Here is a 16,561-nt window from a genome sequence, read left to right as displayed (position 1 = left end):
GTTCTACATGCTCACAGATCTTCCTATTATAACAAGACAAAAAGAAAGCATACACAACGTAAATAAAATATTCATTGTGCTGTTTCTAGTTAATGATTATATCAGGAATTTTCATGTGAGTAAGCTCAGACAGTTGCACCATAATGAAGCACCCTTTGCTTAAATACTAACGTTACATTCACAGTTTGAAGAAAGATTTAAGAGGACCGAACGTCTACTATTTCTGGAATGACAAACACGAGTGTAAAAAATGATGCGAGTGAATCCGCCAAATTGATCCACGTTTGACGGTGATAATTGTAGCAATGGACGGAACAAACTATTTGACAAGCCAGCGTCAAAACAGAGTTGTGCTTTAAGTGATACAGAGTAAATTATAAAATAACAAAACTATAGAAGCAAGAAGTCTGTGTTGCCTTTAGTAGCTTCTACAGGTAAAGATAACTTAAAAGCTCTCCTTTGATGTGTCCTTTTTAGACCATGTTTGAAAAATTAAATTTTTAAATTAAAAAAATGTTCAAAATATTTAATGCATTATTTAATTATTATACCATTAATAATTAACTTAATTTGTAGTTAACTAGTTAAGTATTTACATAATTTACCATACTAGGCCGTTGGTGGGCTTATTTATTTATTCATTCATTTATTTGTTTGTTTGTTTGTTTGTTTGTTTTTAAATGACATGAGACTTTGTGACTTCCTGCACTTGCTATATTTCATAGTCATTTTATAATAAATCCAAAAGCAAGACGTGAAAAAAAAAACTAGGGAGTTGAAATGGCAACTGAGCTAATGAGTGATCCTCTGCTGCCATCTCCTGGATATAATGGGAATTTCATGTCATTTTCATCTTAAGTCTTTGTTTTCCACCAGGAGACAATTTTTCATCTGTCTTCTTCATGAATGAAAGTAAACATTTAAAGTGAATTTTGGCAGAGTTAAAAAAAAAAAAAAAAAATAAATAAATAAAAAAAGCTTTTTAAATTATTAGACGTATTTAAAAAATGTAGGGTTTTATTTGGGGAAAGGGGGTGGGGGGGTGCTCGTCTTTGTCACCCACGATTAGTTTGCATCCCTGTGTCTTGTTGCCAGTGGGGAGCCTACGAATCAATATAAATAAATATCATTACATTTACTTAGTTGACATTATTCATTTAGCTCTTCTACATTAAATTAGTTGAGTTAACATAATTAGTTGTCAACTAATAAAACTAGTAAAGCTGATAAAACATACCTCAGGTCAACAATGAACCTAGAGAGGTTGTCAGCACGGGCACTAATTTCAACCGAACGGAACATATGAAGGTCTTTGGATATGAAGGACATACAGTAGTGACAGCATTTGCTGTAGCTTAGGGTCGTAAGCACCATTTTTTAAGGTGACAATCCGTTACTGTAAATATTAAGTATATTGTATTATATCTTCAAGATTGTATTTGTACAGTATTGTATCGTCTGCCATAAAGATAAAGATTGATATTTTGATAAAGAATAAGTACCTTGCTTTAAAAAATAAACAATTTATGATCTATTACATGTGTTCTAACTACTTTTTGTATGTTGTATAAATATATATCTAGGTAGTGAAGATATATTAATAAAATAATATTTTAGATTTTTGCCTGGGGTCCCCACTTCATCTTGGTTCCGATGATGAATGGAGATCTTATGAGATTGGAACAACATGTGGGTGAGTAATTAATGACAGAATTTAAATTTTTGTGTGAGCTATCCATTTAAACCACACATCCTATTTGAAAATTTCAAAGTAAGCATCAGTTAGTGGACTCCAAGATATATTACAGTTTATTGCAGCGCTATTCAAAGTGCTGACCGATGCCCCCATGTGTTCCCCAACTTTGATGTGACTTTGTGTTCAACCTTTGCTTTTACTGATTCATGCCACTATACCATGCCATATCAAAATAGAAACTGTCTATCTGAATGCCTTTTTATCACCTACGAAGAACTGTGCTGGATAGACTCTGCAGGAGAAGGAGAAAACTGCATTTCAGCTCTGTGCCTCTCGTTCATTGCATATGAAATGGCATAAACAGTGCCTTTGAGGGGAGAACAATCTTGGCAGCCATGCTGGAGTTCCAAATGGCTATTATTTTTTGAGCCCTTTGCTCTGCAACCCTCCAAAGATATCATAGTGGAGGCCTTCAAAAGTCAAGTCATTTTTATTTGTGTTGTATTTTTTAGTTAAGACAGTAAGAGTCCTCTGGGACACACCAACCTGACTTTAAAAAACCAGCGGCGATGAAAGCAGTGTCTGGACCAAAAGTCTGGACCAAAAAGCTGTGCTTGAACACACTGCACAGACTACAGCTGACTGCAAACTAGCATGTCTGTTCTGTGTCTACGTGTAAGGAATTAACTGTCTATCTATATCAAAGAAGAAACCAAATCAAGGATATACAAGCAGTAAAAAGATGTGTAAAATAAATAAATATAATAAAAAAAATACCCATTTTCTCTTTTCTACTGTGTGTGTTCATAAATTGTATTCATTTTTGAGTGTCATATTTGGCAGTTTGCATAAGAAGTTAACAGTGTGGCATATGAGAAGTTTAATACCACAGAAAAAAAGCCTTTTTTTGAAGCTGCTATATATAAAAAACACAAGGTGGCTGAATTTGCATGCTGAAGCTTAGGCATTCATTACTTTCTCTCAATTTAATTATTATTATTTTTTTTTTTTTTTTTGCTCACAAAAAAGTGTTCTTGTAGCTTCATAAAACTAAGGTTGAACCACTGATGTCACATGGACTATTATATCAATGTCCATACTACATTTCTGGGACTTGAACGTGTCAGCTGCGTTTCCGCATGTCAGAAAGCTCTTGGATTTCATCAAAAATATCTTAATTTGTGTTCCGATGATGAATGGAGATCTTACGAGATTGGAACAACATGTGGGTGAGTAATTAATGACAGAATTTATATATTTTTTTTAATTCTGTTCAGGGTAATCTCAGGACATTTCATATGAACACCCACTTACATTTCCCAATGTGTAATTCTCTAGCAACCTATTTCAGTTATTTTATATAGAAAACACATGCAACCAGTTGTTTCTGGGAGTTCAATAACATGCATTTACTTTTCAAAGTTTTAGTATTAGAATCTCAACCAAAGTAACTGGATTGCAGATCTTTACTCTTCAGTTACGAGTATGACTTTTTTTTAAATGTGATTCGGTAACACTTTATAATAACTGCATGCTATTAATCATTAGTTAAGCATTTGGAGAGAGTTGTTTAGTAAGTCACTTAAAGATAACGGTAATTAATAAGCAGTTTATAAATACAGATATAAATGCTTTATACTTGATTTAAAAGCATATCTATAATGTATTTAATAATTGTTTTTATACTTTATTAATGGTCAATTTATCATTTCTAAATGAAGTATAGCATTATTTACACACCAGTTATAAAGGAGTTGTCAGTGGTTCATTAGATCACTTAGAAATTGTAAGTAAATGATTAATAAACTATTTAAATGTGCATTCATACATCTTATTATTCAGACATATAGTTATAGAGTGTTAATAAATGGTTTATTAACATGTATTTCTACTGTAATTCAGGGTTAATTCAGGTAGTTATAAAACATATGTAGTTGTTAGTTAACTATTTTTGTGAGCTCATCTAAAGTGAGAACTATTTATGGCTTGTAAAGCATTTACAAATGAGATTTAAAGGCTGTTAATATTTCTATGTTCTGTATCACTGTGTTGTGTTTGTTTCCTTTTCCTGTTTAGAAGATAACTGAACCTTTAAATATCCTTTATAAATGCTTTACAAGGCATAACTAGTCCTCACTTTAGATGAGCTCACATAAATAGTTAACTGACCACTACTAGATGCTTTATAACTACCTGAATTTACTACATTTACTTTACAATTTCTTGTGATCTTATGAATCACTGGCAACTCCTAAATAACTGGGTTTGTAAATAATGATATACTTCATTGAGAAATTATAAATTGATCATGAAATAAAGTATGACAATAAAGTTATTAAACACATTATAGATATGCTTTTAAATCAAGAATACAGCATTTATATCTGTGTTTATAAACTACTTATTAATGTCTATTAATGCTTTATAAATTATGAATTATCTGTTTACTAATGCTTAATTAATGATTAATAGTGTGCAGTTATTATAAAGTGTTACCTGTGATTCTTTTACATGAAGGACTGAAAAAATAGTTCAGTTTTTTTTGGTTTTATTAACTAGGTGTGTGAATGGAAGAAATGATTTTGTTGTGTTTTTTTTTTAAGGTGCTCCTGGTACATACATACATGCATACATACACATCTGACATGAGAACAGAATAAAAATAAAATAAAATAAAATAAAATTAGTAAAACTTAGCAATAAAAAATGTGTAAGAATCTGGAGCAGTGGATTGATTTATGTACAGATTTGAGCATTTTTACTCTATATAGAACTGTATAAATAAAGAGATATGCATATGTATTTACGTAATACTTGAGAAAGGCAATAATTAAAGATATAGAATGATTTATGGAAAAGAATTACAGAATACAGGTAATGATTCATATGTTAGTTGTTTAAGCTGTAGATGGCATGAGGGAAAAAAAAACTGTTTTTATGCCTAGATGTTCTAGTGCACAGAGATCTGTAGCGTCTGCCTGAGGGGAGAAGTGCAAACAGATTGTATCCGGGGTGAGAGGGGTCTTTGATGATGTTACCTGCCCGTTTCTTCATTCTGGAGTTGTACAAGTCCTGAAGACTGGGCAGATGCACACCAATGATTCTTTCTGTTGTCCTAACAGTCTGTTGCAGTCTTCTTCAAGTGATTTAAATCTGTATGAAATTAAATGTTCATTAAAATCTGCCAGTATGATGAACCTTGTCTGAACAAGCTGTCCTTTTGTTTTAGATGACTTAAACAGAGTCTCCCTTTGGAAATCTAGAAGGCAAAGTGGTTAATGCATAAATTCCTGATAAGCTGTAATGCTTATCAAGGGTGGGCAAAGATTTGAATGGGCTGAATTGGCCATGCACACAGAATGAGAGGAAAATAATTTACTGACTTGCACTTCAAAGAAATGTAACAGTCACACAAAAGAGGAAATTCATTAGTCCATGCCAGTTTTGTGGCTAAGCTAAAATAATTACTACATTTAAACACTATATGGTGCCATTCCATTTTATATTAATTCCACATTCGTATAATGTCAATTCTGCCTCTGCCTAATTAAATTCAAATTCAGTAGTTAGCCTTGTGTTGGAGTAGTTCTCAAACCCATTTTCTCTCTCTTGTAGTTTCCTGTCACTCTTTTGTTGTCCTGAGGCATGTGGTAATGATCATAGTGTTAAAAAGGACCAGAAAAATGGGGTAATTTTGAGAATTTGTTTCCTATGCAGCACTTTGTCCAGGCTAAGCCTCTTTTCTAGTGGAAGTATTAGCTTTGACGATGAACAATTGTGTGCAATCCCCGTGCTGCAAACCTCCTCTTGTGGTTAGTTTCTTTTGAGTCATTGTCCGTAATTCAAAATTCTCTGCTAGAATGACAAATAATACTTAATATTTCCCAAAAGCCAGACACATATTCAAACAGCATCAGCACAGTTTTAAAATTACTGACCAAAGAGGTTGGTGTTCCAGGTGGTGTCTTAATGAACCAAGTCTATTTTGGTCCCTAGATACTCTTTGGATTGAATCCCTATTTCAATATGAGCCAATGAAATTGACCACTTTTCTCCACCAAGTCAAAGTCCTGTTCCTATCTGGAGCACAAATGGTGCATGTTAAGTTACACACCAAAGTTTAATACATATGGTTTGGAGTTGAAAAATATAGCAACAGAAACGTGATGTGCTACTATTCTGATGACAGAAACACTAACATTATTAATGAATGAGTGAATGTGCACACCAGCGGCTGGGCATCTAACTAATCTCTGCTAATCCTGACCTGATGAAACCAGATTGAGCAGAAATATTGTCAAAAGAGCGGGATTACTGAGCATGGAGTCTGGGCAAACATGTGACGTGAGGGATGACGTCCTCACGTCACATGGGATGACGAGATAAACTGAACACACAAAATTGCACAAATAATCGCATATGCACAGGCAACCTTGCACACGCAGTCATACTGTTTTGATTTTTTCTATACTTGCAAACTAACCTTAAAACACAGACAGAAGCCTGTTAAAGGGGTCATGTCCGGTGTGTGTCACAATGGTGGGTACATGCGGAGGTAAGGAGAGGTCTATCTCAGTGTGTGTGCATGTGGGACGGCCTGACTGAGTCGGATTACTCTACTGGTAAACATCCGCTGGTGGCTGTCCTGACTAAAACATGACGCATTATGCACAGGTCCATTAGCAGAGTTTTCTCCATGGCCTGAAAATCTCTCCCTTTGTGCCTTTCATCAAACAAGAACATCTGCCTCTTCCATATATGTAGATTTCAGGCAACAGTTTGTCAAAACTAAATATGTACAGCTTGTATAGTTTTGGACTTTTGATGCTTTAAAATGTAAAAAAACATGCAGGTATGGCAGAATAGTTCTAGGCTTTTGACTTGGAATTTTTTTGCACTTTAGGATTCAGAGTGTCTATTTGTGCAAACAGCCCATTTTGTTGGCAAAGGCTATTTGTACTGCACCATTGACTGTTAGGCCAGACAAAATGTGTAAAGAAGCCCATATGGCAGCAGAAACATTTGAATCTCTCTTTACCCATTGCATCAGCTGTAATGTAATGCATTAACCAAATCTGACATTTCTGTTCCATTCTGTTCTTTGTTATGGATCACAACAGTGGAAACTTGGCACACAAACAAGGGTGTCCACTAAATAATACAACTTATAATACTAACTACACAAACACCCAAAAAGCTTTTCTGCATTTCAGAATGTCCTTTTTGGAGCACTTTGAAAAAAGCTTTTTCACAGCCTTTTGTGTACAACCGATGAAAGAATGTAATACAGGTTTGACATGAGGGAGAACAATTATTATTTTATTCAATTTCAATTTGGTGCTACTAATGGTGCAGAAATTACTTCAACCTTTTATAATCCCAAGTTTACGGAGTTTCAAGCATACCATTTAAGCACATATTTTGACCTGAATAATCACCACACATTTTAACTTTTTGTTACAAAAATACACAGCATATGGGCTGAGCCGTAGCTTTTGCTATATGGTTTGAAGGCTCTGACCTTGTGAGCCATTTTTTTTCATAGTCCCCAATTATCAACTGTGTCATAGATGTTCCTTCTGATTTCTAGTTGATGGTTTAGTTGAGTTGTGCCTTGTCTGTAAACCAATCAGTGGTAAAATGATGTGAACAAATCACCAAGTTCTTACTAACGCGGTCTGGTACTTCATTAAAAATAAAGTTCATTCACTCTTTCCTCACATTGGGATCAGAAGAAAGGCAATGCAAACACTGTTTTTCCACATATTGGCACTGCACAGTCTTGTATTCGGAGCATCTTTATCGTTTGGTTTCTGCATAGACCTGCATGTTCGCCTCTCTCGTAAACACTACATGCGTGAATCAGTAGTCAGGGGAGTGATGCAGGAGCAGGAGTTGATCTCCTATTCCATCATCATTTTTGCAGACTGCCTTCAATATAAGCTGTTTTCAGACTAACAACAAAGTTTTGAGTTCTGAAACTTTCAGGATGTTTTATAGTACAATGACTTCTTACAGTATATGTCAAAAGTATATGTCATTTTGTTTTCTCAGTTCATTACCCCTTTTAAGCTCGCAATTGTAAGAAAGAAGAAAGAATTGATAGATATAAACTCACAATTGCGAGAAATAAAGTCAGAATTGTTAAACTCACAGTTCTGACGTTTTTTCTCACAATTGCAAGATTATATCTTGAAATTCGGAATTGTTTTCAGAATTGTAAGGAAACAAGTCAAAATTGTGGGATATAAACTTGCAATTGTGAGAAAGAAGCCACAATTGTGAGTTTATAACTTGCAATTCTAATTCTTGCAACTGCAAGTTTATATCCCACAATTCTTTGCAGGTTTTTTTTTTTTTACAAAGACTTTTCTCACAATCACAAATTTATATCTCACAATTTTGTCTTTGAGATATAAAAACACAATTGCGAGTTTTAAAGGTAAAAAGACTCTCAGAACTGCAAGTTTATATTGCAGTTGCTAAAAAATTGTAAGGTGTATAATTGCGAGAAAAATGTCAGAATTGTGAGATTAAAAAGTCGCAATTACCTTTTTTATTTTTTACTCAGTGACAGAAATGGGCTTCCGGTTACACCTTTCTCTTAGCATCACTTCACCTGACTTGCAGAGGACAGCACAGAGTTGAATCAACTTATCAACGTATCAAAAAAAAAAATGTCTTGATGAATGTCAAAGTATGTCAAATTATGTCTGACACTGGCAGAATAAATATGCACTCTGTATTTTTTCTGGTGTTGAATCATTACCATTTTTGAAGATGCGGTTGGAGTGTAGTGCTGTTTATTTTGACCACTAATGAACCTTTAGCTGTCACTTCAGTACCATCATCATGAATAACAAGTGGCTAGGACATATGCAAATCTTCCCTCACAGGGGTACAATGAAGGGTTTTAATGAAGCATCTGACAGGCACGCATTACTCTAGCAGATTTCCTCCAGCTTGTGCTCCATTAAAAGCTCTTTATTTGTTCGCTCTCTGTAGCGACTGACCCAGTGCTTGTGCATCTTCTGAGAGTCACTGATGAGTAAGACAGCTGGAGAGCCACGCTTAGCCTTCGGTGCTTTGGATTAATTGTGAATGAGGAGTGTTGATGTGTGTGGTGTGTTGGGATTATGTCATCTAACGCTCCTGTGATTCTCTGATCTCATACGATAAAAAAAAAAAAAAAAAAAAATCACTGACTGCGCAGATTGTGCACATTGCTTGTCATACTATGTATTATTTTGGTCTGGCATTTTGCTTCTTTTTTATTGATTTACACTACTGTTAAAAAGTTTGGTACAATTTTTAAATGTTTTTGATAGAGGTCTCTTTTCCTTACTTAAATCTTTATTTTATAAAAATACAGTAAAAACAGTAATATTGTGTAATATTTGTTTACACAGTTTAACAACAGTTTTCTATTAGAATAAATGTAAAAATGTAATTTATTTTTATGATGCAAAGCTGAAGCTTCAGTGTCACATGATTCTTCAGAAATTATTCTAATATGATGATTTGCTGCTTAAGAATTTTTTTTTATTTTCTTATCAATGTTGAAAACATGCTGCTTAATATTTTTGTAGAAAATGTGATATATATTTTTCAAAGTTTCTTTGATGAATAGAAAGTTTAAAAGAACACCATTTATTTGAAATAGAAATGAAACATTTTGTAACTGTATTTTTACTTTCAATATGTCTTTTCACTGTAACTTTTGATTAATTTTACTGAATAAAAGTATTGATTTATTAAAAAAAATAATAATAATCTTACTGACCCCAAAGTTTTTTTTAACAGTAGTGTACATTATTTTACTGCCCATGTTCTTGGTTTATATATGCATTGTGTCCAAGACTATATTCTCAATATTTCTTAACATATCTAAATTTCTTCTGCAGATTTCTGGAGAATTGGAAGTAAAATCCTCTTCTGCTTACATGTTTAGCTCTTAAAATGGTCAATTCACAAAAGTGAATTCCTGCCGAACGAGTTCAGAATCTGCATAAACAAAGACAAAAAACAAAATAAATAAATAAATAAAAATGTTGTGCTTTAACCCCAAAATCCCAAAATGCACCTGGTATGCACTTGTAAACATCCACACACCCATAAATGAAACCATTTCCCTTCAACGTCATTTATGAACAGATCCAGCCAGTTTTATCTTCGTTTGATGCTCTGTGCATGTAAGCCAGGCCACAGACCCCTTTATACAGCGTGCTTTCACTAATAGGATTGATGCTGTCCGCACTGTGCACAACACCAACTGTCGCTCGTTTCCTATTGGCGTAGCTGGAAGGTGGGCGGAGCTGCTGTGTCCTGAATGGGCTGCAAACAGTGGATGCTAGAAAAGTGTGATGATCTTCTTAGTCCATCGCTGCATGGTGAAGGCAAGAGAGTATGACTGTTTTCTCCAGATCCTGAGCAAAACCCGTACTAATTATCTGCACATCGTTATCCGTCAGTCCATTCTTTCTTGTCCATCTGCGTGGGTCGTTCTCTTATCTGGATCTGGGCGGTGGATATATGGAGATCTTCTAGTGTGGCTGGTGTTTTGTGGACGTGGGACACACGATGGCTGTGGCGCTGGATGCAGTCTGGGTGCGAGTGAAAGGGGTCTGTAAGCAGAACGGCCTGCTCATCCTCTCGGTGTTGGCCGTTGTTATCGGATGTCTGCTCGGCTTCTTTCTGCGCTCCAAAAACCTCTCGGAGCAGGTTAGTCTCCTTGTCAACCCCTATAATGTACAACAATGAACGGTTGCAGAAGAAGCCACCAAAACAATGTAAAATTCTCCCCAAAAAACCTCCCATAAAAGCCTCTCCTATATCCCTCAGTATGGGCCAAACATCTCCTCGTGGTCTTTTTTTGACTTTTCAGTAGAAGCCTAAAATCAGGGCTTTTTTATGATTATTGGTTGATCAATATGGGTTTTTCGATTAAATTATTAGGGTCTTATTGTGTTATTTGGTCCAAATGACCTTTGGGTTTAATTTTTTGGATGACTTTTCAATAAAAAATGATTTTAAGATTATTGACTGATAAATATGGTTTTTAGATTTAATTATTATCTTATTGGGTTCAAATTACATTTAGGTTTTATTTAATTTGGATCACTCTCCAGTAAAAGTCCTCAGTCAGGTCTTTTTAATGACTATTGGTTGATCAATATGGATTTTTTGACTGAACTATTATGGACTCATAGTCTCATTTAGTCCAAATGACCTCTGGGTTTCCTTTTTTCTTTTCTTTTTTTTGGATGACCTTCCAGTAGAAAGCTAAAATTACAGATTTTTTTTTATGGTTATTGGTTGGTCAATAAGGGCTTTTCCAGTAAACCACTATGGTCTCATTTGGTCCAAATGACATCTGGGTTTGCTTTTTATGAATGGCGTCCCATTGAAAACCCTAAAATCTGGGCTTTTTTATGATTATTTGTTGATCAATATGGGGTTTTTGATTAAACCATGACTCAACCCCAGTCTTTAATAATTTGGTTAAATGTTAGTCTTGGTTTTGAAACTTTTTTTTCCCCTGAATATCCTTTTTTTATCAATCAGAGCAATGCATTTGATTTATCATGTGAACTTGTTGAAATTTTAAATAACATTAGGATTATTATTATGATACTGCATTTCTTTTCTTTTCTTTTTTCTTTTTTTTTGTATTTTGTATTGTTTTCCAGTACAAATAATTAAACATTCTTGAATCTACAGTATATTCAATTACTTAAGAAGCTAAATGACTTTTACAAATTGTGACTTAATTAAAAATTTGCCAGTGGGGTAAGAAAAATAAACTTAATTCAAAAGGAAAGCATGATTATTTTTCTGACCCCAGTGACAGATATTTTGTCTTGTTTTAAGCATAATTTTTTTTCTAATTTGTATATATTTTTTACAAATACATAGATACATATCTTCATAATTTTACTTCTTTTTTTACTACATTTTTTTTGCAATGTGGTATTTTCTAGTTCTTCATTACGTTAAAGCAACAGCGACTGAAAGAACGGACAAACAAAAGGTGCCATTTCTCCCTTTTTCATTTCGTGTCCTCTTCAACTAAAACCTCAGATATGATTCTCAAATACACCTAAAAATAAAACCTCCACAGACCATTTGCTGTGACGTCCGGGGATTACTGTCCAATCATACAAATGCTCTTAGTAATTGTACATTAAGCAAATGCTGCTTAGCCTCGCAGCATTTAAAGCAGGTCAGTGATGCTACAGTTTCAGCTAAATTGCAATGAGCTCTTTAAAAAAATAAAAAATAAAATACAAATTGGCTTATTTTGCAAGAGAAACCCAGTTTGGACCTAAAAATAAAACAAAATCTTATGTGCATTTATGAATTTGGCATCCACTTTTATCTAGAGTGACTTATGGTAATTTGTCAGTACATGCATGCACTGGGAATTGAACCCATGACCTTCATATTGCTACAGTAGTTAAGCTCTGGAAGTTGACCTACAGGAACATGGCAATCTCATTTATATAAATGTATGTACAATGTAAACATTTTTGCAGTATCTCATCCTTACTGAAATCTCAAAATGTGTTCAAATTGGCTGTGATTGTTTGCCATCACAGCATTTTCGCGTTCAATATTGAGAGATTATTTGTTGATGGGAATTATCTGCTTGAGACACAGTGTAAACAAGTCCATTGCTATCTGTGAGAGGAAACTGTCTTAATGTTTGGTTCACTTCATACACCACGCTCTCTCTCATACTCAACACACTCTTTGTCACAGTAGCAAGTCATTGATTCACATTCAGTCCTTTGAGGGACAGGAAGTATAAGATTAGCTTTCACAAATATCTCTCATGCCCTTTCTATATTTATAGAGAATAGTATGCGAATATATATATATATATATATATATATATATATGATAATTATATATAATTCACTGCAAGTACAGTATATCTCTCTATTGATTTCTTTTTATACAAAAGCAAACAAAAATTTCGGACAAGAGCCTATGATGTGTGGTGCATTTTTATGAATTATGAATTATGTATGAAAGTCATGAGAGGACAAAGAAAGGACCTGACCTGAAATCACTAGACACACACACACAGCCAAAGTTCTACATGGTATAGACTGTTTTTAAAATAAATACAACTGCAGATAAATAAATAAAATAATATAGAATTTTTAATTTTACCCTTAAGAAGCTCAAATTTTATTATTTTTTTAAACAGTTTTGTTTTTAAACCAAATACACTTATATACTCACAAATGATTTTTAAAATATTTTTGAAAGAAGTCTTTTATTCAAGGCTGCATTTATTGGATCAAAAATACAGAAAACAATGCAAAATTGTGAAATATTAAACTAAAAAATTATAAGTATTTAGCAGAAAAACACTGAGAGTTTTCAACACTGATAATAATAAGAACAATTTAGCACCAATAATAATTGATAACTGAATAATTGGGCAGCAAATCAGCAAATTAGAATGATCTTCTGAAGGATCATGTAAGACTGAAGACTGCAGTAATGGTGCTGAAAATTCAGCTTTGCATCACTAAAATAAATTTCATTTTACAATATACTACAAAAGAAAACATTTTTTTTTAAATTGTAATAATATTTCACAATATTGCTGTTTTTACTGTATTTTCATTAAGTAAATGCATGGTGAGCAGTAAAGACTTCTTTCAAAAACTTTTTAAAAATTATTCAGTGTACTTTTAAAATTTGCAGTAGTGTGTGTGCATGTGTGCTTGTCATCATGAAAATATCTTAATTGATCTGTTTTTTTTTTTTTTTTTTTTTTTTTTTTTACTTTATGAGTTTTAGGACAATATTCCAAAGAAGAAAACAAAGCAGAACAAAAGACAAGATCAACTCAATAATACAATAGATAAATAATAATAATAATGATAATAAATACATAATAATTATTAATAAATAAATAATAGATTAAAAAGGGGTAAATAAAAGTGTGGCTTAGGACACAATGAAAATTAGTATGATACATTTAGTCTATGTCCGATAATGAAACATGTTCTGTGACAAACTGGTCAGATGAGGTCAGATTTCTCAGAATGTTTAATTTTCTCAAACTTCTCCAAAAAAGACAGCATCACAAATCCATCGTGTTGGAGTTGGAGGCCTTTGATCCTTCCACTTCAGCAATATTAGTCATTTGGCTAGGAGCGTGATAAAAGCTACACAATCAAATTGTATCTTTGTAAGATTATATGATAGGGGAGTAATTCCAAAAATGGCTATCAATGGGCAAGTGGAGATCGATTTACCTAAGAAACCAAAGGCAGTCCCAAAAACAGTGGACCAGAAGCCCCTAAGCTTTATGCAGGACTAAATTTATTGAGTGATAGGATGTGATTGATATGCTGGGATAAATGTAAGGATATATATGGTGGGATCTATATGCTGAAAGTGCTTAAATAGTGTAAATACAGTAAATACACAGTGTACAAGTTTGCACTGCAAATGTCCATCTCTTGCACAGACTGAAGACTTGTTTATTCTATATAAAACTGAATCCCAGTCCTCATTAGAAATAACCATTTCTAAGTCGTCTTCCCACAAAGCATTTATTTGGGAAAGGCATGTATAGAGCGGGGCCAAAATTTTACAGTCAAGTGTCGATATAATGCCTTTCCATCTTGGAGGGTCCTCCAAGGTAGTGGGAAAAAATAAATATTCTTAGGAATGTTAAACTGCTAGCACGTGTGCTGAAATGATTTATCTGTTTGTGTGTATAATTAATGGTGTCTTTTTATGAGGAAACAAACTGTTATTTGACATCATTTTTTTTTTCTCAGAGCCATTGGACATTTATGTATGTTTTCCTACAATCCACATTCAACTTTGACTAGATGCTTTGATAAATGCAAAACCCTGCTGTCCTTCTCCTGGACAGATTTGCAAACTTCTTTCACAAAGCCGTCTCACAATACAGACTCTCACTCTCCCACTTTTGTTGTTTGTATTGTGGAGAGCAGAAGCTGAGTGCTACATCTGTTGGAGGGGCTTTGTGTTTGTCAATAAAGCTCAGCGATAGCGACGTAATGACTCCACGTAATCTCAGTGTTGCCACCGAAATGATGTTGTGGACCGCGAAGAGGTGATCGTGAGTCATGCATCACATTAGTCTGAAGCACTTCTGTCTTTATCGTTTTTTGGCAAAGGAAATGGGATACAAAACACTTCCGTTTGGACACAAAAGTGTTTACGGGCCCTTTGAAGAAAAGGCTTTTTTGCTAGAGCAGTTGTTATTTTATAAGCATTGTATTGTGCGTGCAGTTAGTTCAATCAGCGCAACAATGCTTCTTCATTCTCTGCATTGAACGAGACGAAGACACAGCATGCACATGTTCAACAGTTGCATTGAGAAATTCTAAATGTGTTGAGAGTGATAGTCACAGATGATCACAAAAATGTGTGCATGCTTACATAGTCTTCGCCATGCTGGAAAACCTGGCCAAATCCAGTTTAAAGGACAAAGTGAATAAAAAAGATAATGTTAATTATTCCCATTTTCTTTCTTTCATGGAAATGATGAAAGTCAACGTCAAGTCATCAAGCAAAAATGATAAAAAAGCAATTTGTGCACCATTTTCCATGTTGTATAAGGAAGAGATACAATATTAAAGCTGTTCACTGAAAATCTGCTTAATGCGACTCCTTGGAATATATGCATTGCATGGGGACATTCTGGGATGAATAATGGCTTGAATCACAGAGGAATCATGCAGAGGTTTTCAATGATACTTAAATGTTATTTTTGTCATTTCTTGAGCTCAGCAATGCTCATTCATGTTCATTATATGGAAAAGAGCCATGCAAATAGGGAGGAAATAAAATTAAATCAGAAACTGAAAAACCATACAAGTTCGGAAAGACATTTGAACTAATAGTGTTAGCTGGTTTTTACATAGTTTCTAGCTGGTCCAAGAGGGTAATGTGTGGTCATTAGTCATGGTTTAACCAGGCTTATATAGTTGACCAGTTGGACTACCAGCTGTTGGGCCTGATAGACTACCTAAAAGACCAAATTGGACCAGGAAAACACCAAAAAAACAGCTTGACTATTATAAGCGCTTTACTTTATACTTTTACATAATTTATTATTTTTTTAAATGCAAATATATATATATATATATAAAGAATATACTTACAGTATGGGTGAACTGGATGTTATTTGCAATTAAATGAAAATGTATTAGATAATTTAATGTGTGTTATTTGAAATTAAGTTTAATTGTATTTTTGTTAACAAACAACTGTAAAACAATGATTTAAAATGTGTAGAACTTTTCATCTGACATTATTACACTTTTTAAAAGTGTACTTCATTATATTTTCTGATATTTCCGTACCTTATGCATTTTGCTTCACCAACACAAAGACAGATTTGGGAGGCTCTTTTGCTTGCTGTGTTCAAAGAGAGAGTACTATACTGGGACTGGACTCATATCTCAGTGTCAAAGCATCTGAGCGTGAGCAGAAATCTCAACTCTGACTGAAGCTCAGCTGAATTCTGTTGTGTGCATTTTTAAAATACTGGTATAAAATCAATCCTGCAGCGCGTGGTGTGCCTATGATGCATATGAATTGACCGGGAATATCTCACACATTCAGAAAGCCAGCAGGAGCTTTTAAAGGCTGCAGCTTGTGTGGCCCTAAATGAGATCCTGCTGTGATTCTGTTGAGCAAGACACTTGAAGAAGTGACATGTGCAACTTTTTTGTGGAGTTATACAATATATAGGAGGTGTCATGCTTCAAAAAGAACTAAAAGCACCTTAAAAGCATCATGAAAGTAGTCCATTTATCTGGTGTGATATACAAATAACTCAAAAATAACTCAAACTTATTT

The 16,561-nt window shown here is 34.0% G+C and overlaps 1 protein-coding gene across 1 annotated transcript in view; it reads left to right on the top strand.

Annotated features, from left to right (window-relative positions):
* The first annotated feature begins 10,000 nt into the window (after positions 1 to 10,000).
* The window catches only part of slc1a7b (solute carrier family 1 member 7b), a 56,107-nt gene continuing 49,546 nt past the window's right edge, over positions 10,001 to 16,561 (top strand). The window contains exon 1 of the mRNA XM_042750952.1: positions 10,001 to 10,417. Coding sequence (XP_042606886.1) covers positions 10,277 to 10,417 — 141 coding nt within the window. The 5' untranslated portion in view covers positions 10,001 to 10,276. The remainder of the gene's footprint in view (positions 10,418 to 16,561) is intronic.

This window comes from Cyprinus carpio, chromosome B23 (genome assembly GCF_018340385.1).
Source record: "Cyprinus carpio isolate SPL01 chromosome B23, ASM1834038v1, whole genome shotgun sequence".
In the NCBI taxonomy this organism is placed as follows: Eukaryota; Metazoa; Chordata; class Actinopteri; order Cypriniformes; family Cyprinidae; genus Cyprinus; species Cyprinus carpio.
This window is presented reverse-complemented; position numbering and strand designations above follow the sequence as displayed.